This window comes from Eucyclogobius newberryi, unplaced genomic scaffold (assembly GCF_026437365.1).
Source record: "Eucyclogobius newberryi isolate DKJ021-1_F unplaced genomic scaffold, fEucNew1.0.hap1 SCAF_8, whole genome shotgun sequence".
Classification (NCBI taxonomy): domain Eukaryota; kingdom Metazoa; phylum Chordata; class Actinopteri; order Gobiiformes; family Gobiidae; genus Eucyclogobius; species Eucyclogobius newberryi.
In genome coordinates, this window is record NW_027316500.1 from 26,046,283 (window position 1) to 26,068,378 (window position 22,096).

The 22,096-nt window shown below is 42.1% G+C and overlaps 2 protein-coding genes across 4 annotated transcripts; one reads left to right on the top strand and one right to left on the bottom strand.

Annotated features, from left to right (window-relative positions):
- Window positions 1–1,303: 1,303 nt before the first annotated feature.
- On the bottom strand, window positions 1,304–12,045 carry bag3 (BCL2 associated athanogene 3). The gene is made up of 4 exons (XM_072436670.1): window positions 11,764–12,045; window positions 6,899–7,327; window positions 4,895–5,260; window positions 1,304–3,690 (listed from the first exon to the last, which is right to left on the bottom strand). The coding sequence occupies exons 1-4, from the start codon at window positions 11,962–11,964 to the stop codon at window positions 2,899–2,901; spliced, it is 1,788 nt and encodes a 595-aa protein (XP_072292771.1). The 5' UTR covers window positions 11,965–12,045; the 3' UTR covers window positions 1,304–2,898.
- Window positions 12,046–13,362: 1,317 nt separating this feature from the next.
- On the top strand, window positions 13,363–19,262 carry tial1 (TIA1 cytotoxic granule-associated RNA binding protein-like 1). Of its 3 annotated transcripts, XM_072436528.1 has the most exons (12): window positions 13,363–13,513; window positions 13,868–13,964; window positions 14,754–14,852; window positions 14,933–14,987; window positions 15,059–15,146; window positions 16,153–16,228; window positions 16,474–16,582; window positions 16,898–16,993; window positions 17,071–17,155; window positions 17,307–17,430; window positions 17,507–17,715; window positions 17,801–19,262. In XM_072436528.1, the coding sequence occupies exons 1-12, from the start codon at window positions 13,488–13,490 to the stop codon at window positions 17,919–17,921; spliced, it is 1,185 nt and encodes a 394-aa protein (XP_072292629.1). In that variant the 5' UTR covers window positions 13,363–13,487; the 3' UTR covers window positions 17,922–19,262. The 3 variants fall into 3 exon arrangements, with proteins under 3 accessions (XP_072292629.1, XP_072292630.1, XP_072292631.1); XM_072436529.1 differs by lacking the exons at window positions 13,363–13,513; window positions 13,868–13,964; window positions 14,754–14,852; window positions 14,933–14,987; window positions 15,059–15,146 and adding an exon at window positions 15,308–15,502; XM_072436530.1 differs by lacking the exons at window positions 13,363–13,513; window positions 13,868–13,964; window positions 14,754–14,852; window positions 14,933–14,987; window positions 15,059–15,146 and adding an exon at window positions 15,677–15,783.
- The last annotated feature ends 2,834 nt before the right edge of the window (window positions 19,263–22,096 follow it).

The window sequence follows — 22,096 nt, forward strand, 5'->3', positions numbered from 1 at the left end:
CATCTTTTTGCATTCATCACTGACCTTATCAATGTGCTGTGACCAAATGTTGGTCTAAAATATATCTAAACTCTAACCAGATTTGCAAATAGAATGCATTAATAAAACCTACATGAAATGTTATTCAAATAAATGGCAGGAGTACCCTGAGTACCACCAGACTCAGAGGAAGTCCAAGTACCATCAGAGGTCTCCTACATTTGGAGAAGAACTGTTAAAGCATATTCATATTTTTTGTTGTTCTTTTATTTTGTCTTATTGTATTTTATTAACTTTTTACCAGTGTTCTTTAATTACTTCTATTTCAGTTTTTGGGATACCAAGTGTTCCCTTACGGATAATTATGTTTGTTTAAGTCTAAATTCCATCCAGCGTTTGTCTCCCATAACTTGTGCCTAATCTAATCCTGAATCTAAATTGTAATACTTCCCACCAGCACCGTCACTTTCAGGCAGTAGTTACCGCACACACAAAGCCCAGATGGATTGCACTGTGTTGACTCAGGCCTAAATCTGTTTCTCTGACTCTGAGGGAGCGGCCGCAGCAGCTGACTCCGGACACAGCTGACCGTTTATTTATCTGTAACGTCTCAGGTGGGACCAAAGCACCGGAAAACAGCTGACGCACACAAACGAGGCATCGTCAGGGCCTAAAGGGGCTGGAGAAGAGTTGTGAATTACTCTGTGGAGTAATTCATTGCTGGTTTACAGATCACATGCAAATATTCTACAGACCAGTGCTTCTTTTCACACTTTTCACACAAAGCACGACCTAAAGATAATATATATTTAATTTTTTTAACCAAATCTGAATTAGGGTTGGACCTGTTCTGAAATTATTCCGAACACAAGGTCATTCTGAATAATGATTAACGCAGTGGAGGACAAAACTGCACCCGCGTGTGACAAAAGTTTTTGTGTGGAGGCTGGAAGCTGCAAAAGAAATTTAAAGAAGGAATAAAGGGAATAAAATGGTACTTGAACTGGTTAGTACTTGGATGGGAGGGAACACCAGGTGCCACAATGGGGCGCTAGAGGGAATATAGTTGTGTCCTTGGGCAAGACACTTCACCCACATTGCCTTGTAAAGTGCTTTGAGTGCCTTGAAGGTGCAAAAGGGCTATATAAATACACACATTACATATTAATAAATGATAATAATACACATTTCAAAACATTTCCATTGGATCAATATTGGCAAATCAACTACTCATATAGATATACATTTTTGCGTCATTAAAGTATTTTCTATTTGAACATTTCTAATCAACAAAATGCAAAAAAAAAAGACTAAACAAATAGAATCCAAAATACATTTTTATTTCTAACCATACCAAATTCTCTTTGATAACAACAGTAGTTTATTCAAAAAGGTGATTTAAACTAAGCCAACAAATACCGTGTGTTAAAACGTGGTCCTAATAAACAAACAGCTTATCATTGTTTTTGTTTACAAATGAATACAGTGATAAATTGTGATCATAAGATACATCTTTTGAATTTCTTTCCAGATATTTAAATATATTTCTCACAGTTGGCATTATTAAGGCATTTGGCCGTTTTAATGTTGGCGCTGAAACACACTGTGGCTTTGGTGTCGATACAAAGACATTCAAATTATTTTAACCAACGTGCTGATTGTCTCACTCGGGTCACATTCGCTATCGTACCAAAATACTTTAATATTATATAAATACTGATATATATTTTATATGTTGAAATTACAAGTAAACCAACGCACATACAATACACGCCGACACGTCAATCAAAACTTGTGTTATTACGTCCTACATTTCCACTGTGGTGATGCCAAATTTGAGCGTGAATACTTTCATTGGTGGCAAAGTGCAAAAACAGCATTATAATTGATCAGTAATGCACCAAAAAGCAGCGTCTATGAAAGAAATGAACTGTGAGATGTCCCGGCAACAGAACGCAGGCATCTCTGGTTCAGGAAGTAAAACTCACATTTGTTTTAACTATTGGGCAATTAATCTGATTTTTAATTGAGAGCTCTACGGTCGTCCATGTGGTTTGGAATTTGGAGCTTTGGAAGAGAAGAAATTGGGCATTTTTTTGTGTTAAATGGCACTGATGAAAAGAAAGAAACTTGTGTTATGCTCATGAATTCCACACTTTAAACCATTTTGCCACATTATCCAGCCCTAGTTTTTGCCCTCGAGTCCAATATTAACAGTTTAAAAGCGCGGGGGACTCAAACCAGCCATGTAGTAACTAATGACCGTAAGATATGATATATTGCTGAAAATATATCAACCATAAAGCTGTACATACATCGTGAATATACAGTTTTTATTTATAATACAGTATATGATGACAGTATAGTAAGAGCATTCGGATCATTAGTTACCACATTGCTAGTTAGTTCTTCTTCTTCTTCTTCTTTAAAACCTTTTTTTTTTTAGTTTACGGGACAAAATATTTCACTTCAGGAACCAGATCTACACATCCACGTTTGTGCTTCATCGGCCGTTAACAGGAAAGTGTCCAGAGCCCCACACACACTAAACTTCTGAGTGAATTCAGAAAGCCCTAGTACAAAATCTGTCCCAAGACAAAGGCAACTACAACAGGTCACTGAGAAAATACTCCCTTTTTTTCCATGGACAATAAAGGCCTCTTATTTAAACTCCAATGCAATACAAAGTGTCAAGTCCGAGAGACAACATTGGCACGACAAGAAAAGGCATAAACATTGGCTTGAAACAGAAACATCGCACCGAGCTACCGAGGTCTATGTGCTGCCGAGGGGACCGGAAATGCCACCGCCGTTATTCACTGCATGCAGGAGTGGAAGAGTCGGAACCAGTGTGTGTCTGAATTTATAAACTATCGAATTCCACAGCGTTTGCACCGTCCTTGTCTCGCGTTGGCGTCGTTATGAAATTTCCCTGGACGCTTCCACGTTCTCCTTGGCGATCATGGTGGGCTCCCCTTTGGGCGTGAGGTCCGTGGACGTCTCGGAGGTGCGCGCCGGCGCCTGCTGCTCCTCCATCTGCTCCAGCACGTCCAAAATGGTCTGAACCCGTCGGACCCCGTCGCGCCGGGCTTGCCGCACGTCCACGCGCCCCTCCGGGTCGACCGAGTCCAACGCCAGCAGCTCTTTGGTCAACAGCTCCTCCAGCAGTAAGTACTTCTTGTCGTTCTTCTTGCCGCCGAAGCACTTCACTTCCCGCTCCAGCTTGGCGACCCGGTCGATGATCTGCTCGACTTTGGCCAGACCCGCGTGCTTGGGATCTGCCTTCGGGATCTCAGTAGTAGGAGTAGTAGCAGTAGTAGGAGTAGCAGTAGTAGGAGTAGTAGCAGTAGTAGGAGTAGTAGCAGTAGTAGGAGTAGTAGCGGTCGTGGTAGTGTCCTGGGCTTCTGGTTTGGGAGGCAATTGTACATGGATGTCTGCCATGTGCTGAGGAGGCATTTGGGGGTCCTGTTGTCTCGGAGGGATCGGCTCGGGGTGCGGGGGCTGTGGGGGCTGTGTGGGTCGGGGCGGGGCGGCCTGCTGGGGCGACGGCGGCTGAGGTTGCTGAGGCGGTAGCGGCTGGTACAGTTGAGGTTGCGGCGGTTTTTCGGCGTCCGTGTGCAGGGGCTGTACGTTCTCCGGCTTGTGTTGAGGGATGTGCTGCTCCGGCTCCATCCTCTGAGGAGACTCTCTCATCAGGATGTGCGGTTGGGCCTGGAACAGTGGGAGGAAATGGTAATTGGCAGCAGCCTAAAGCGCTTTTAATTTCAATGTTAATCACGCCACTTTGAATTCATTATGGTGATTGACCTGGTAATTATAGATCAACGTTATGCATGTTTTCTGCAAAGATTACTATGAACTTTAAAAGGAGTTGAAACACAATTATGGATCTTTGATTAAATGTCATGTCACACTAAAAACAACAGGGTTATCGCTAGCAACAGCGTGGCTATGGTAACGGTGATCCCATCATTAAATACTTAACAAAACTATTTTCAGTCCTAATAATAACATCACATTCATTCAGATCCTAAAAAAGAAAGATAGTAATCTGGACTACGTCTGTACTATATAAAGCTGATTATGCTGCGTTCATGTGCTCCTCGGGAACTCGGGATTCCAAAATAAGAAGTCGAGGTTCTGACATTCATGTGACAGTTGGGGTTTTGATGTAAAAGTCCGCTCTTTAACAGCGTTTAATAGAGCTAACTAGTAAGTTTGGTTGTTGTTAGCAAAATGTTATCTCGTTTTGGAAAACATCCCACTATTTTTACTTTAGCTGACTAATGTCCTAAAAACAGTCTTTTTGCACAAACCTGTTGCTCTTCTATATGGACAACTGATACATGTGGTAACGTTTAATCAAAGAGCTTAAATGTTTAAGATAATATAACAAATCGGCTCATGATCACAGCAGGTGATGTGAGGTGTTGAAGTAGGCAGCAGCTTTTGATCCGAGTTCCCTAGTTCCTGAGCTCAAGAGTTCCCGAGCTCAAGAGTTCCCGACTTTTTCAACTCGGAAACACATTTTTCCAAGTTCCCAAGGACCACATGAACGCAGCAATATTACTGCTATTACTGTTTTAGTTGCAAAACATAAATCCTTTATTGTATGGAATCATTTCTTTATTGCTTTTTAGTATATGCGAAACACAAGAAATTACTTTACAGTACTACCACTTATAGTCTAGTGTATATACGCTGATTAATTTGCCCTTTCTGCATTCATTTGATTGAAATAAAAGATTGTATACTATATCAATGATTGAGTTAGAAAACTTAAGTCTTACCAATCAAAGATAACAGCGCATATAAGGAATAATTGGCCTTTTTAATAATGTATATTTAGTTTACATTCTTCATTCCGTGTTACTGTCAATCTTCGAGTGTGCGTCATCTGAACCTCCTCGATTACCTGTGGTCTGTCTCCGTGCAGCTGCGGGACGATCGGCGACTGGCTCCTCACGTGCGTCGTCGGGTGGTGGATGGGCGGAGCTTGGGGGAACGTCACCGGAGACGCCCTTTCCCTCGGAGCGTAGCCGGGCCACTCCTCGGCCTGGATTCGGTGGAAGGGCTGCTGCGGTTGCTGCTGCGGCTGCTGCTGCGGCTGCTGCTGCTGGTGCTCCGGGTACGGGACGCGCTGCGAGTAGACCGAGGGGTTGAGCTGGGGCGAGGTCTGGGCTCCCCCGCTGCCCTCGTGGATCACCGGGATGGGGATGTACCCGGCCTGTAGGCACGTGCTGCTCGGTCGCGGGGGCTGGTGATGTGTGGCGCTGTAAACCTGCAACACAGGAACATCTAGGTGTGAATATAAGTGAATAGAAATCTGTGTAAACCCCTCGTTCGTCCAAAAAAACCCTCACGTTCCAGAGGTCATTTTCAATCTGAGGGTACTGGCCTGAGTTTGTTTCACTGCTCGCCTCGTTATGGCTTGTTCTGGACGGATTGAACGTTTGACTTTTATATATATTCTTTGTTTTACTTCGTTTACAGTTGTGTTTTTATGTCGTCTCGTGTCATGTTTTGAGATTAGAGATTAGATTCTATCCTCTTCTAGTTCATACAGTTTACTATTTTAATCTCTTTTCTAAACCCATCTGTCAATACCGCGATTATGTTATGCATCAAGGGGTAAAAATATCGGTACTTGATGAGACTAATTCTTTAGCTAGTTCAAAAGCCCAAGTGTTGAGTCAGAGGACACGTTTGTACAAGTGTAAATGTGTTTTTGTGCGTCTCTGCTGGGTAATAGTACGAGCACAACAACAGCGTCCACCAGGGACTTGACGCGTGACGCAGACCGTGTGGTAAATGTCCGTTTGCTTCGTTACGATTCACAATGACAAACATATATTTATATTTGTGCGCCTGTTTATCCGAGGCAACTTTGGCATTTCACATACAAATAAGATCCTTGCTGAAGCGGTCCACGTGCGCTCATAGTATCAATGCGTCTTTATGTTTTGGAGTTCTGTGGGTAATGTACGTTCTGCAGTGGGATCTAGACACACAGTGGATCCAGAGGGTGAAAGTCAGAGGGTAAAAACACTGACTTCACCGACTAAACTGCAAGCATTTTGTTAGTAATGTGTAATATGAGCGCATAAACCCTCCAGCCTTAGACATTTGAGAGCAGAAACCTTCATCGCACAAAGCACGTTTCAAAATAGCTCTTTTACCAAGCAACAAGCCACTAATGCATGAAAATATGACCATTTACCGAGCGACGACGCACTATAGTCATCTGTAATCACTATATTTAGTTTTTAACTATTTAACATAGTGGATGGCATTTATTACATTTCTAATAAAAGTGTTTGTTGATTTTATGTGCTCTAATTCAATATTCAAGTTAAATCTAACCAAATCAAAACTTAATCTAGAGGTTCTGCCATCTTTTTATCACCAGGAAGATGGTATTTCTTACCTTTACAGTATGGCATTAAACTTCTATCTCCATGGAAACAGGCCCACAATAAGAATGCAAGTTTTTCAAAGTATTTTTAGCAAAATAAGTTTAATGTCATTGTCTGGATCTTTCCAGGCGAATAACATCTCCATGGAAACAAGTAGACTAATTTTCAAATGAGATAAATGTAAAACAATATGTTGTTGTTGTTGTTGTTGTTTTATGGCGGTTGGCATCCGACAATATCTTTACTGAGTGAGAGATCCTTGATAAAGAATATTTACAAAGAAAGTGTATATTCTTTGAAATATTCTTTGAAATATTCTTTTGATTAAAGTTGAATAACACGTGTATATTCTGCACCTTTGATTAAACTGGTTAAAATAGAATAACACGTGTATATTCTGCACCTTTGATTAAACTGGTTAAAATTGAATAACACGTGTATATTCTGCACCTTTGAATAAACCAGTTAAAGTTGTTAAAGTTGAATAACACATATAAATGTACCTCTGGCGTGTATGAGACGGGGGAGCAGGACTTTGCTGCGCTCTCACTGCTGCAGCCGTCCGTGGGCCCGTGCAGGGGGGATCTGGGTCGACCGTGAGGACCCTGGCTGGGGGAGGAAGCGCGTCCGTCTGTGCGGGTGCTCTGTGGAGCGCTCGGCTGGATGAACGAGTAACACGGGTGCTGTTGCGGGTGCTGCGGATGCTGTGGGTGCTGCGGGTGGTGCTGCGTGTGCTGCTGCAGGTGCTGCTGCGGGTGCTGCGGGTGCTGCTGCGGGTGCTGTCGGACCTCCGCACCCTCGTGGAAGACTGGGATGGGGACGTACCCGGGGCGCAGGATCGGGTGCTTCATTTCTCTGATGAAGGATTTTGGAGGCTCTTGAGGGCTCGGTTCTGGTGACACGCTCGGTCCGTTTACAGACAGCTCCCTCACCTGGAATGTAAATGTTTATTATGAACTGTATGTCAAAAATACTAGAACACAACTTAAACAAATTATGGTATGGGTACTTTTGGTGGTACGCAAATCTCAAATATTCAATATAATATCCTGCAAGATTTACTTTGGACCTGCATTATAATCATATGGTCAATTACAAGTTTAGGAATGTCAAGAAGATTATTTGGTGAAACAATAATAGTGATTATTCAGGTCACAATATATGTGAACTTTTTGTTTTTCAGACATCATACAGTACTCTTACTTCAGGAAAGTTTGGGTTATCCTTCCCACTGTGAGTATATTGTCTATAACAGAGCGTCTTAAATCTTTTCTGGCGCGCCGCCCTTGGGAGAAAAGTATCCACGCCCCCCACAGCCTCTGGGACGGGCAGAATTGGCCCTTCACTGTCGTAAATACAGCGTTTTAAGGAAAAGACGCACTCATGTCACTTGTCACTGGATCACTTTTACCACTGCGACCGTCACACACAGACCGCTTTCTGCGCGGAGCTGACTCTTACCTCTGCATTTATGTTTCATTGTTCTCAAAGCGGAAAGGAATCGAATGCACACAAACCTTGTTCCCCTGTCGACTGTAATATGAATGTATTATGGAACAATTTTACATTTTTATTTTACAAACGTATGGAAAACAGCTATGTAAATGTAATGAGTGATTACAAGGACAACATTTTAATTATTCTTTATTTGTTCTTGCTTAGCTCTGACTATGGTTGGATGACACGGTTAAATGAGTTTGAATTGTTTCCATTCCATCAGTTCTCAGTTCGACTGGACGCTACACTCCCCTTTTAGAATCTAACTTTTGAACTTGCTCTGCTACTGACGGCTCATTTCAGGATATAAAGCGCATGCAAAAAGAATGTGTGTGCATTCTATTCCTTTCCGCTTTGATCCCAGGGGCTTTGAAAACAATGAAACGCAGAGGTACGAGTCAGCTCTGTGTCTGTGTGACGGTCGTGGACCCGCAGTGGTAAAAGTGTTCCACGGTGATGAGAGTCTTCTCCTTTAAACACCATATTTACAGCAGTGAAGCGCCAGTTCTGCACGTCCCAGGGACTGTGGGGGACGTCGATACTTTTTTATCTCCCAAGGGGGGCCAGAAATTCTTTAAGACACAATTAATAAGGATGAGATGAGACACTATTTCCTCAAGATTTAATAGCTGCTTCAGGACAGAGGTGTGTGGCAGGACAGAGGAGAAACAAAGAGGGACAGAGGAGGAACAGAGGAGGGGCAGAGGAAGGACAAAGGAGAAACAAAGAGGGACAGAGGAGGAGCAGAGGAGGGACAGAGGAAGGACAGGTGGGACAGGGGAGAAACAAAGAGGGGCAGAGAAGAGACAGAGGAAGGACAGAGGGGAGACAGGAGGCACAGAGGAAGGACAGGTGGGACAGGGGAGAAACAAAGAGGGACAGAGGAGAAACAAAGAGGGACAGAGGAGAAACAAAGAGGGACAGAGGAGGAGCAGAGGAGGGACAGAGGAAGGACAGGTGCAACAGGGGAGAAACAAAGAGGGACAGAGGAGAAACAAAGAGGGACAGAGGAGAAACAAAGAGGGACAGAGGAGGAGCAGAGGTGGGACAGAGGAAGGACAGGTGCAACAGGGGAGAAACAAAGAGGGGCAGAGGAGGGACAGAGGAGAGCCAGAGGAAGGCCAGAGGAAGGACAGAGGAGGCACAGAGGAAGGACAGAGGTGGGACAGAGGAGAAACGAAGCGGGACAGAGGAGGGACAGAGGAGAGACAGAGGAGAGACAGAGGAGAGACAGAGGAGGGACAGAGGCAGGCTGACCCACTCCTCCTCTGCTCTCTTGGGTGTTTTTCTGTCGCTCATAACACGTCTGTCACGTGTACCGTACGCACAAACGGGCCCCACACTTTGAGAAGCTCTGATCTATAGTGTGAACATGTGTGTTTCTTCCAGGCCTCCTTCTGAGATGATTTAGTTTTTCTCATATTTGTGGTATTTATTTTGAATACCAGACTTTGTTGATGTATGTTTTGTAAAATCAGTTGTTACTCTTACTTTAGTAGTTTCCCCAAATGGCTTTTACTTCCCTAGACCACTACTGTTTACTTCTTCTACCACCATGTTGTTTCCATGCCATCAATAATTGTGATTACACTTAAAATCATCCTCACAATATGTTTTTATTTTTTCTTGGTCTACACTGTTAATGCCTACTTTAGTCCTGATTCATCATGTTTTTTGTACCGTAATGGTCGCACTGCACACGCTAAAAATAAAGGCAACATTCAGGTGTAAGGGGCCGTGAAAAGTGAAAACTACACGGACAAACAACGCTGCGGGACAGTCCATTTTCCATTTTAAAACCTCCAACGTTTGCCGTGTCTGAAGTGAACCTCTTAAAAAAAAACTACCGTAATTTCCGCACTATAAGGCGCACTTAAAAGCCTTTAATTTTCTCAAAAAAAACACACAGTGCGGCTTATTTATTTTTCCCCTCCATCCCTTGTTGGGAAATGGGAGGTTTTGTCTATAGGAGTTTTTGTTTATGAGAGTTTTTGTTTATAAGAGTTCTTCTTTTGAGAGTGTTTTTGTTTTTTTAACTTCCTATAAGTGATCTGTTCTTTTCCTCTGTATCTACCTGCGTTGCAACAATGAAATTTCCCCATGTGTGGACAATAAAGGAATATCTTATCTTATCTTATCTTATAATCCAGTGTGCTTTTTATATGGAAAAATTATGGAAAATAGACTGTGCCTTATAATCCAGTGCGCTTTATAATGTGGAAAATACGGTAGTTGTAATTGTGGAGCCATTTGAAACACAGCTCATACATTAAGCAGTACACGTGCATTGAGGTTAAACGAATAGGTTAAAACGACACAAAAACATCATCGTATTCTTGAAAATGCCCTTTGACAGCTGTGCGTGTTGATATTGTTGCCGTGATGTGCATGAGATCACCGGCCACAATTACATCCAGAGCGTGTTATTGCCAAACGATGACCAGCAACAAAAGGGACTACTCCTTAAAAGTGTTTCCATAGTAACACTGTCGTCCACGGATGTCCCGACCTGTCAATATGATGAGTGCGAATGGAAAACGACGCATCATATGGCGATACAACGGGTCCGAAGCCATGGAATCGTAGCTTATATTGTTATACTGTAGGCTGAGGATAATGTGTGTTATGATTCACGTTGCCCAAGGACTTCTGCAACAAATGCTAATAAAGAATAAATCATAAACTGCGTGGGGCTATGTTAAACGTGAAGAACGGTTCTGTAAACAGCAACCAAAGTGAGCCATCGCTGTAAATGATTATTAGTGAGCAAACTTTGTTATTGTGGGGCTACGACAAGTTAAATGAATAACCGCCAATGGCCGTTCGGTCTGTGTAATGCGAGAAGAGGTTTGATGACTCAGACAGAGCAGTGATCGCATCGAAATGACACAAACATGCACATTTAGAGTTCTGGATGGGGAAATCTGATTTGTCTGTAAATCTACTTCTTTGGCGTGTACTTTTTCAGGGTCAAATGAGGTAAAAACACATTTTTCACAATGTAAACAAGTCATTTGTCAACAGATGAGCAAAAATAATTGTTAGTTGTAGCCCTATGTTTAGTGTTGAATACAGTTTTTTTTTTGTTTTTTCAATTCGAGCAAAACAGCAAAACCTAATTGCATTCCATTTCTTGCAACAAAAGTTTCCCAAGTAGCTGTGGATGACCCTTTGCCCTCTGCCATTTGCGCACGCGGGGCTGTGCAGTGCGCGCGCGGCATTGCACCACTTTTATCCCCCTGACAGCTGTGTCTTTCTAGCAGATTCTTCGGGACACTAACTTTGGACAACAGGGTCTACGTTTCAGAGCGGGACGCAACCAACTGACCGCCCGGAAATCCCTCTGACCAAAGTCCCTCAGCAACACACACATTTGGGCCCCTGAAGGTTGCGTTGGACACATATTTCTGCACACACACACACACACACACACCGCGGGCGCGTTACTGTGGCTACCGCGTCGAGCCTTGTACGGTAAAAAAAATAAATAAAGTTTGAACGCGGCGCAATGCAAAGACGCGCCGTGACCGTAGCGGCGGCGGCGGCGCGGTCAGAGGCGCCTGCACGGTACCGCGCGGTGACTCATCGGGGTAAATATAGACACACGGATCACGGACTAAGGGGCACAACGGGGCTCGATCACTTGTTAGAACAGCCCCCCGTGCGCAACAGAGTGTCGGGGGGGGGGGGGGGGATAACGGTGCCAAGCCGGGCCTGTGGTCAACAAAATCCATATGTAACATGACGCGGTCCCACGCGTTTCGCCGGCGCGCGCGTAAAAACCGACGCGTACCGCAACTTCATGAAACAGCGACACTCTCTATCTCTTCTTTTATTTATTTATTTATTTATTTGTTTGTTGTGTATTTACCTTTCTCGTGTCGTGCCGCGGGTCATTCCAGGTCGTCGTGCGGTTGTTATGATCCACAAAGAAGGGCCATCCCGTCTGCGGGTCGATCTTGACTTCCCAGCCGAGGGGCAGCGGGTCGCTCTCGTTACTCGCCATGCTGAGGGTCGGGGACTGCGTCTTCATGCCGTTCATGTTCCTGGCCGCTGCCTCGCACTGAGACATTTTATACGGGCGACGGACGCTTTAAAGATGCCTGCAAGTGACGCGCCAAAAAGTGGGCTGGAAATTTCTCGAAATAGCCGGGTATGTCGGGGGCGGACGGCCGCGCGGCGCTGGCGGAGACGGGCTCGCGCGGAGGGACCACTTGTTACGTGGCTGAAGACCCCGCCGAGCGAGCGCCTTTTCCCCGTTAACTGACAGTCAACTGACGCGGTGATGTGTGCACGTGTGCGGAGGCTAACGCCGCGCGCGTCGTCGTCGGCATCAGCCATTTGCCGAATGTCTAGCTCGACTCTGCCCCCAAAAATGTCGAAAAAACAAATGAAAAACAGAATGCAGTTACTCAAAAAATTGTATTCAGAGATCTAATGCTACCGTATGGTCCACAAGTTGCAGGAATTACATATTTTGTTATTTTTTTACATGTATTTATTTACTACACTGCACTACATATGTATATCTGTACAACTGTAAATTTGTGTACATATTAAGCTTATTTTTAATTTGTATTCTTATTTTTTTATCTGATACCTTATTGTTATTCTTATCCCATAGTAGATTTAAATTATTCCTCTTTTGACTTATTCATTGTTTTTGTTGTTTTGTGCTGCACCCAATCACCAAGACAAGTTCCTGTGTTTGTGAATTTTGTTAATTGACATGGCAATATACCTTTCTGATTCTGATTTATTTATTATTTTTAGCTTGATTACAGACAAATCAAAATGTTGCACAGAAACATTATAATTAAAAAAAAAAATTGAAAATATTTTTGATACGATTATCAGCCAACATTTGATAAATAAAGCGTAGCATGCAATTGGGCAATTACGCCAAGAAGACCATAGAAACGTGGAGGAGTAGGTGGGCAGACGCTTGTGTTCACGCATCCATTTCACAAAAGGGCAAGAATGTCAGGCCACACTTATCTTAACAGTACTTTGAAGTTGATCAGAAAACATCAGACAGGATCGTGTGGGGTGAGCAGTGTAATATAAATGATCACTATTATTTTTATTTAATTTTTTTATTCCTTTTTATTAAGAATATAACAGTTTTTTCTGAGAGTTTTTTTATAAGAGCTTTTCTATTAAGAGTGTTTTTTCCTTAAAGCTTTCTATAAGTTATCTGTTCTTTTACTTCTGCACCTACTTGTGTTGCAACACCGAAATTTCCCCTGTGTGTGGACTAATAAAGACAAGATAAGATAAGATAAAGGAAAAACTGAGAACGAATACAACAGTTCGCCATTAAAAGTTAAATTACAGTCCTAAAATATTCACAACACGGAGAAAACAAAAACACATGTGGTACACACTCCGGAGCAGTAGGGGGCGATAACGCGCGTCATTACGCTGGTGCCGAGCGAACGCCGTAGCGCAACACTCCGAAGAAGAAGAGGCTCGGAAACTGTTAGCTTTGTTTAGCCGCGGTGTCAGCGCTTTAATAAACTTTACCAGTGCTAGACATCCATATTCAGAACTGTAGGCCGAGCTTTTGCCTTTTTTGTTTAGTGAATTTCAGATATGGACGACGACTTACCCAAAACCCTGTGAGTAAACAAAACCACACGTATGATCTTTTACTGAGCCGCTAAATGCTAACTAGCTTTAGCATGAGCTACATTCATACTTGACGCTTCGGTAATTTCCCGTTTGCCTTCGTTTAGCTCGTCGTCTCCGCGCGCACAAGCGAAAATAACACTTTACACTGCTCTGATTGTATATTTTTAGACGTATTTAGAGAACGTGTTTGTTTTGACTAAGGCCACGCTAGCGGGGAAGGGAAACGGAAAGCCTTTGCGGCGAGTGTTTGTGTGAATGTAGCCGCTTATCTGCGCGTTCTTGTTGCGCTTGACGCGGTTGTTTTTTTCAGTCAGATTATTTAACACTTGTCTCATTCACAGCTACGTGGGAAACCTCTCCAGAGACGTCACGGAGATTCTGATTCTCCAACTCTTCACTCAGATTGGGCCCTGCAAAAGCTGCAAAATGATTACAGAGGTGCGCACCCAACGTTGACCTTTAACCGTTTAACCTTAAATGTAGAAAACTGGGTAGATATTTTTAATAATCACACGAAATGTCTTAATTACAGAGGCGCGCTGCATTCACGTTTCGGTTTTCATGAGTAAAATTAATGTTTTTTTTAACGACAAGATTGAATATCTCAAAACGTTCTTGCCACACATTGTATCAGAAATGTGCTCGAATGTGTCTGAAAATGTCTTTTTCAGGTTCAAGTGTCGCTCAAAATGTGAAATGACCATAAAATTAACCACAAAAGTGCAGAAATATCATTTATTTGTACCTTTGTTTGGGAAATTGCCCCAGACGTTTCTGTCTCTATTCACTGCCATTTGTTATAGTCTTAATTATAGACGATTTGCTGTCTATTTTTAATTTTGCACATCTAAAGGACTATTGCGATTTTATCAATTTTTCTAACTATCTCTTCCCAAAACCTCACCCTAACCGTGACAAGTTTTCTAATCCTACACCTAATTATGAACCAGTTTGTCTAATAAACCATTGTCAGAAATGATGCCTTGTTTTTTCATTCATTTTTTAATGTATTTTTATGTTCATAATCATTAAACTAACAATGTATGATTGTTTGTCCTGTTTTGATCCACGTCCAACACGCGTGGCGACAGAATATCAGTCAATAGCCGCAGGCAACGTAGACACTTCCATCTAAAATAATAATCACACTAACTAAATGTCCCGTCTGTGCGTTTATTATACCGCTGAGATGAGTTTAACACGGTTTATTCTGATGCTCTTTTTCAGCACACGACCACCGACCCGTATTGCTTTGTGGAGTTCTTTGAGCACAGAGACGCTGCAGCAACTCTCGCAGCGATGAACGGCAGAAAGATACTGGGAAAGGTCGGACGTGTTCCCTCTTTCTGCTTTGATTTATTCATTTAATCTGCAAGTTCAAACGTTTGTCTCTTCTGTGTTTTTAGGAGGTCAAAGTAAACTGGGCTACCACTCCAAGTAGTCAGAAGAAAGACACATCAAGTAAGTTACAGTGATCTGTGTTTTTAAACTCGTTACTGAACCGAGCCTAATCGTTTCCCCCTTTTTTCAAGATCACTATCATGTTTTTGTGGGTGATTTGAACCCTGATATCACCACAGAAGATATCAAAGCCGCTTTTGCTCCATTCGGCAGTATCTCGTAAGTATTCCATTGTGTTCTCATTTTGTATTTCTTTATTTTTGTTTGTAGTTTAGTCACTTTTGCGTCGCAGAGAGAGTGTCACAAATCTACGCCAGTGTTTTACGGGTTTAAATGTGATCGTGTCTTGTAGCAGTTTGTCTTTTTTTTGCTTTTTATAACTGGATTAACTTAGACTGGGGGTAAGTATTCACCTGAATGTCAACACAAAGCTTTGTGCCTACAGCTGTCGACGTTCCTGTAGTTGTGGGTGTCCGTAAAGTAATAGCCCTTTGGTTATTTTACAGAAATGCTCATAGGATTGGACAGGAGCTTGAAGGCTAACAGCAAGGACTGTGCACTCTGGAGACTCAGATGTAGTTTTTTTCTCTATTATTCCATTTTCCATTTGTCTTTATAGTTGTAATGCAGTATGATCAAGCTTTAGATGCACAAATAGATTAAAACGATATATTTTTTCAAGTCAATGTTTTAAGCTGTGACATTTCAACTTCTATACGGTAGATGTGTAGTGAAATGGCAATTCCTAAAAGTTCTAAATGTCAATTTCTCAAAATTTGCAGCTCCTCAAAGCCCATACTCCGTTTTGGTGGTAGAGCATTGACCAGGAAAAAACAGAAATCTGTTAACAGGCCATGTATGCCTTTTTTTAAATTCCTTTCTCTTTTATATTTTCTGTATGTTACTATATGTAGGCTGAGCACCCGTTTTACATGCATGGTAAATCATATGTTCCTTCATGGATTATATACTAAAGTCATTTGAAAAACAAAAGTGGTGCCGTATCGTTGAGAATACAAGATAAAACTTAGATTGCATGTGTTTGTATTGTGTTTCTTTGAATTTGGAGTCAGTGCTCAGTCCAGGGTCAAATAGCTAATGAATATATATATATATATATATCCTTTATAAGACAGTGTAGTGGACTCTGTGTTTTGCTTGGTTCCTTTTGGTTTGAAAAGTAAAAAGTGAACATGGTTGAGCTGTGTTTCTTGTCTTGCTTCAGGGATGCCCGTGTTGTAAAGGACATGACCACAGGAAAGTCAAAGGGGTATGGATTTGTATCCTTCTACAACAAACTGGTAAGACTCCGGTGCAAGAACAAAAGCTGAAGGTTAATTTATTTTCTGTTTATTCTCATACATTCGAACATTTGCCAATAACACACAGTAGCAGTTAGTACTTAAAATTTATCTTAATTTTTACCCTTTAGCACAAACTAGTCTTATTGTCTTGATAGTAAACATTTAGATTCATTCTGAACTTACACGGCTTTAACACATTCACAATGATAACCAGGGTTTGTCATTTTCGTTGCCCTTTTTAGGACGCTGAGACTGCCATTCAACACATGGGCGGTCAGTGGCTCGGAGGACGTCCAATCAGGACTAACTGGGCAACTCGCAAACCGCCAGCTCCAAAAAGTGTCCAAGAAAGTAAGCGCCATTGAAACGCACAATAACGCATGTCTTGGGGGTTAATGACATTTAAAAACGTTTACGTGTCGTCGGCAAGCGGCGAGCACGTCGAGTTTGATAACCGGTGTGATATGTAAAACGCAGCGAGGCCCGGGTAATGTAGCAGAGGCTCAGATTCCAGTTCTGAGTGGCAACATGAGCGGCACAGCTGGGCGGGGACTGTGCCAGTGTCGCTATAGAGGAGGCGTGGTCTAGGCTGGGTCACATGACTCATCTGTTTGTACGTGAAATGCCTCCAAAGTCATAACGAGTTTGATAACTTGATGTTTTTAGGTAGCTCAAAGCAGCTGCGTTTTGAGGACGTGGTGAACCAGTCCAGCCCCCAGAACTGCACCGTTTACTGTGGAGGGATCCAGTCTGGACTGACCGGTCAGAGTCTCATTCACTGTCAACGCATTTACAAATGAGCCTCAAACTGAAGCTGACTGTTTGTCCTGTGTTTTTAGATCATTTAATGCGACAAACCTTCTCCGATTTTGGACAGATCATGGAAATCCGAGTCTTTCCAGACAAAGGCTACTCTTTTGTCAGGTAATGTCATTTCTGCCTTGGCCTGTAGGTGTCACCATAACCACATCACATCCATAGGACTCACTGCGATTGATGCATGGAGCTCATCTTCACTCTCACAAACGCTGCACATTACAATCCCTCTTTTAATTGCATTTGGTTTTGTCTTTAGGTTTTCCTCTCATGACAGTGCCGCTCACGCCATTGTCTCTGTGAACGGGACAGTTATTGAGGGTCATGTCGTCAAGTGCTACTGGGGCAAGGAAACTCCGGATATGGCCAAGTCTGCACAGCAGGTAAATAAAACACAAACCACTTCAAATGTGTCGGTGAACAAACCGGCCAATGTAAAATGTGTTAACTTGTGTCTAGGTGGATTACTGTCAGTGGGGCCAGTGGAACCAGGTCTATGGCGGCGCTCAGCAGCAGCAGCAACAGCAGCAGCAGCAGCAGCAACAGCAACAACAGCAGCAGCAGCAACAGCAACAACAACAGCAGCAGTACGGACAGTACATGTCCAATGGATGGCCTTCATACAACGTGTACAACCAGACGTGGGGCCAGCAGGGTTATGGAGTCGAGTATGTTTGCTTGAACAGTTATTAGACCATTCATTGTGTTATTCTTATTGAGCTGTTTTAATGTGTGTTTTGTGTAATTACACAGCCAGTCGCAGTCTTCCTGGATGGGGAGTTTTGGATCCCAACCGGCCCAACCTGCGCCCACGTCCAGCCCGGTGTTGTCCAACGTGGGGAACTACAGCATGGCAGGGTATCAGACCCAGTGAGCTGTTGGCATGAAGGTTTTATGAACGACATACAAACCACTGTTGAGCAGGGCCCTACTGACAAAGCCAATGTATGTGCAAGTATTTAGTGGATCAGATTCGCGGTATTGCCAAATATCACGTTGACATAAAACACCCGGCCACATTTCGTAATACATTTGCTCAAAGATTGCATCTTTTTTCCTTTATCTAATCTAGTCTCTTGAGCAACAGAGAGTGTCTAATAAAACTCACAGGTGAATTGAAATGCTTAAAATTCATCAATAATTCAAAACCGATTTGTTCCTAAGCTCTTGTAGTATTGTGTAAAAACATACTTTGCTTTTCTTTGTCACTCGGGCCCGTCGTGCAGCAGACGTGGGTTTTCCAGTTTAAAAACCTGGTACTTGTCAAAACTGGCTTTAAAGTGGATTTTGTACAGACATTTCCAGCTCATATTTAAAACTACAAAAAAAAATGTATACTTTTGTTTCGGGGTGTACAGCATGTTTTAGCAAACTTTTTATTGTGTTTTTTTTTTTTTTAGTTTACACCCTTGAGTAGATTAGTTTAGTAATCCTGCTGTAATACAGGGTCGACATCGTAAGAAACACCTCCCCCGCCAAGAAGTCATTTAGTTTTGTCTTGAACGAGCAACTTCTGTATGTCCTGCTATTCACTTTTTGTTTCAGAGGCCACGAGGAAGAACAACCTTTTTGTGTTTATATTAAAACATGTTCTTACTTCCATTAGGAACAAACGACAAACTGATCTCATTGTTTCAGAACATGCATCGAAAGCAAAAGAAATTCACATGTTTTACATTGAAGCCCAGGAAAAAAGTCCTCCTCATGGATGTCCTCATTTTCTTTTCACATGTGCCATTATGTACAGATTTGTGTACCATTTGCTTGCCCCACTCTCCTCATTAAGGCTGACTTAATTTAATGTCACAACGCCCATGTAAATATTTAATGTTGATTTTTTTTTTTTTTTCCATCCTCCTGCATTACATTGTAAATACTGTACCTATAAATCCATTGTAAAATTTAACAGTATAATGTATAAATAAGCCTTAATCCACGTTTGTAGAATCATTGCCGAGAGCCCATTCAAATCTAAATTCCCTTTCCGTGGGCATCATTACCTGTATGTCGTGCCATTCGCAGAGAGCAGCAGAAAAGCGGGATGTGTCACTTTGAACTGCACACTCACGTCTTGTAATATATTTGTTAAAACTCTGAATGTATATCAGATTTTCTTTAAAGCCCACAGCTCAAATGAGTTCAGCAACAAACTTGTGTTCACTGATAAATGATGCATTTTCCACTTCAAATCTCTTCAAATAAAGAACATTTTCAAACTCCGCGGCTGGTGAAGACGGTTCTTGAGCTGAGGTTGCCCTGGAGACGAGCCGGATGTTCCTCAGCAAACACCAGCTTCAGAGAACTGGTTTTGATATTTGCACTCTTGGAACTCCAGAGGCTGTTCAGCAGGCGCTTCTCCTGACTTGAGATAAATATTTAAAAGCATAAAATTTGACATGAAATGTAAAATTAAAAATAAGACCAACCTTGCATCAAAATAATCAGCAGATCTTACTCTGGGGATTCATAAATCATTTGGATTGTTTCATAGCTTTAATTTTTAAATGCATGATTCATTGTAAAAGTGTTCCATGGAGATATGAGATACATACAATATTAAAGGTGGAATGGACGATTTTTTTCAGCTAATTTTTTACCATATTTCCTCGTGGCGTGGATAAATCATTTGTCCTGCCACGTATCAATCATAAAACGCACCTATCGCTCACTATCGCCTCCTATCGCCTGCGGTTCGTCCCCACGTTTCCGCGTGCCTAAGCGCATGGATCTATCATAATATAGTTCCCTCAGTGTACGGGGCAAAATGAAGACGGAGAAAGACAGTTCGAGCTGACTCAGAAGTGGACAGAAATCTACGGGAGACGAGAGATGCGATGCGCTCCGTTGCGCTAATAAACAAACGCACGTGTGTGTTGTATCAGTCCACACGGGGGAGTGCGCATGCGCACTTCCACCTGCGTTCTCAAATCGCCGAAAAATCGTCCATTGCGCCTTTAAGTATTTTTCACATTTAGACTAGTTAAGACAGGGGCGTCCAGACTACAGCCCGGGGGCCAAATGCGGCCCTCAGACCAATGTTGTTGGCCCTCAGGCTTCCTGCTAAGTTGGCCCAAACAACAAAAACTAATAATGATGTTCTAAATCATAAAGGTGTGGAGGCTCATCAAAACTATGTCAAATGCCACATTTCGAACAGTTCACTTCATTGTCGGGCGGTTTGTGGCTCTGCTCCGTATAAGTTTCAAATGCGGCCCTCAGTGAAAAAAGTTAAAAGTTAAAGGCGTTTGAAGGAGCCAGAAGCAGGTACACTCGAACAAGTCTTAAGGATGACTTAAAAGTGCCTCAAATGTAAAATATTGAAGACATTTAATGAAAGTAACAACCTGTGGACATTTCCACTCGGCTTAAAAGTTAGTTTCCTCAGAAGAACCCTCACAGGTGAAAAACCTTGCAGCTGTTTTGTTTATGGTCTTTATCTGGATTTATCTGAGCCTATCCATGAAAAACAAAAGCACAAAGTTGATCAGTTCTTTTACAAATCCTAAGGCAAAAACATTAACATTTTCTTTATTTTGCCTCCAAGTCTGGTATGAAACACAATTGTCTTTTATTATTTTTATTTACTAAGGAAAGGAGGAATAATGAAGCACACAAAGAAAGTGGCTGGAGTACAGTTGCCATACGTTTATTTATCACCAACACTTTAGACTGAAAAGCATAATTGACTGGTATTTCAACAAAAATACACAAATAACAGACGTACAGTATAGTATGTTTTTCATTATCTCTGCAGTTTTCTATCTCCATGTAGACACCGAACAAGATTACAAAGAGTACTTTGACATCTAAATGTTGCTAAATCATTTAAAATCAACATAGGTTGTACTTAGCCTCTTCATATTTAGGATTACATGACACGTACTGCAAATAACCACAACACGCTAACAACATGGACGTCCCGTTTGAAGTCGTTTTTACATTATATACATTTATAAAAAGCAGACTAGTACAATGGCCTATTATTTTACCCTTTTACGGGACTGCCTTTGGTTTTTCCAATATGGAGGAACGTGCTTCATGCAGGGCTGGTTACCGTGTGACCTACCTACGTTAAGTTTCCCGGGCCGTGTCGTCTAGGGACAAGCGAGGGACAAGTGCCTTTTCTGAGCAATTCCATGTTCAGAGTGTTAAGTGCTAGATTGGTTACATGCGTTTGATTAAGATTACATTTAAAAAAAAAAAAGAATAAATAGAAGATTAAAATGTGGAGCAAGAGAATAAGCACAGACATTCAATACGCCGCCTGTGAGAGGGTGTCGGGGGGTGAAGGTGGGGGTGACATCGCAGTTTAAAGTAACAGTATGTAACTTTCACCTGCATGAGTCCATGGTAGTGATGGTTTTGAAGTTTTGTGTCAAATTGTGGAATATTAGAGCCAAAGGAACAGCATTTCCATGGAAACAAGCAGGAGGAGGCGGGGCGAAGTACGAGTCAGGTTTGTGGGGTCGCAAGTCCGCTCGTGATAAAGATGCATGTTTATCAGTGCAATAAACAAATTAAAAGAACAAAAACATGCTTTATATTAGTCTACATTTTGGCTAAAAAAGTTACGTACTGCAGCTTTAGGCTATGTGTCTAAATGCGTGTTTCTAAATCACTGTTTCTTTTCTTATTTTGTTTTGCTCTTTTCTTATTCGAAGGAAAACATAATCCATATCTATTACAATATAAGATGCATGTTTGTGGTGAGGCCTTGTCTTCATAACGTTGCAGATCACTCCGCCATCGTTTTGTAAAGTTGTTCAGTTAAAGTGCACATGACAGGTTTCCGTGTTTTCTTCATTATTACTTTGTCTGGTGGGATAATCTCTGTGGTACATATTTATCATGGTTTCACAACGGTAGAGTGAAAAACGACAGGAAGTAGAGCTGAGTTCAGAAACGTAATCCCTCTGTGATGTCATCAATAAGTGACTTGACATGCTAAACGCAGGGACGCACTTTTCAGACTTATTAACAATCATTTCACAAAATAAAGCCGTCTTCAGGTATTATTTTTCAAATCATAACTATTGTGTAATTTATCTG

Coding starts and splice junctions, on each gene's coding strand:
- tial1 (XM_072436528.1), top strand. CDS start 13,488: ATGGACGACGACTTACCCAAAACCCT. Junction 16,583..16,897: donor TCCAAAAAGTGTCCAAGAAA/GTAAGCGCCATT, acceptor TGATGTTTTTAG/GTAGCTCAAAGCAGCTGCGT. Junction 17,431..17,506: donor TGGCCAAGTCTGCACAGCAG/GTAAATAAAACA, acceptor ACTTGTGTCTAG/GTGGATTACTGTCAGTGGGG.
- bag3 (XM_072436670.1), bottom strand. CDS start 11,964: ATGTCTCAGTGCGAGGCAGCGGCCAGGAACATGAACGGCATGAAGACG. Junction 5,261..6,898: donor CCGTCTCATACACGCCAGAG/GTACATTTATAT, acceptor CCTGTGTTGCAG/GTTTACAGCGCCACACATCA. Junction 3,691..4,894: donor TGCACGGAGACAGACCACAG/GTAATCGAGGAG, acceptor CCACTGTTCCAG/GCCCAACCGCACATCCTGAT.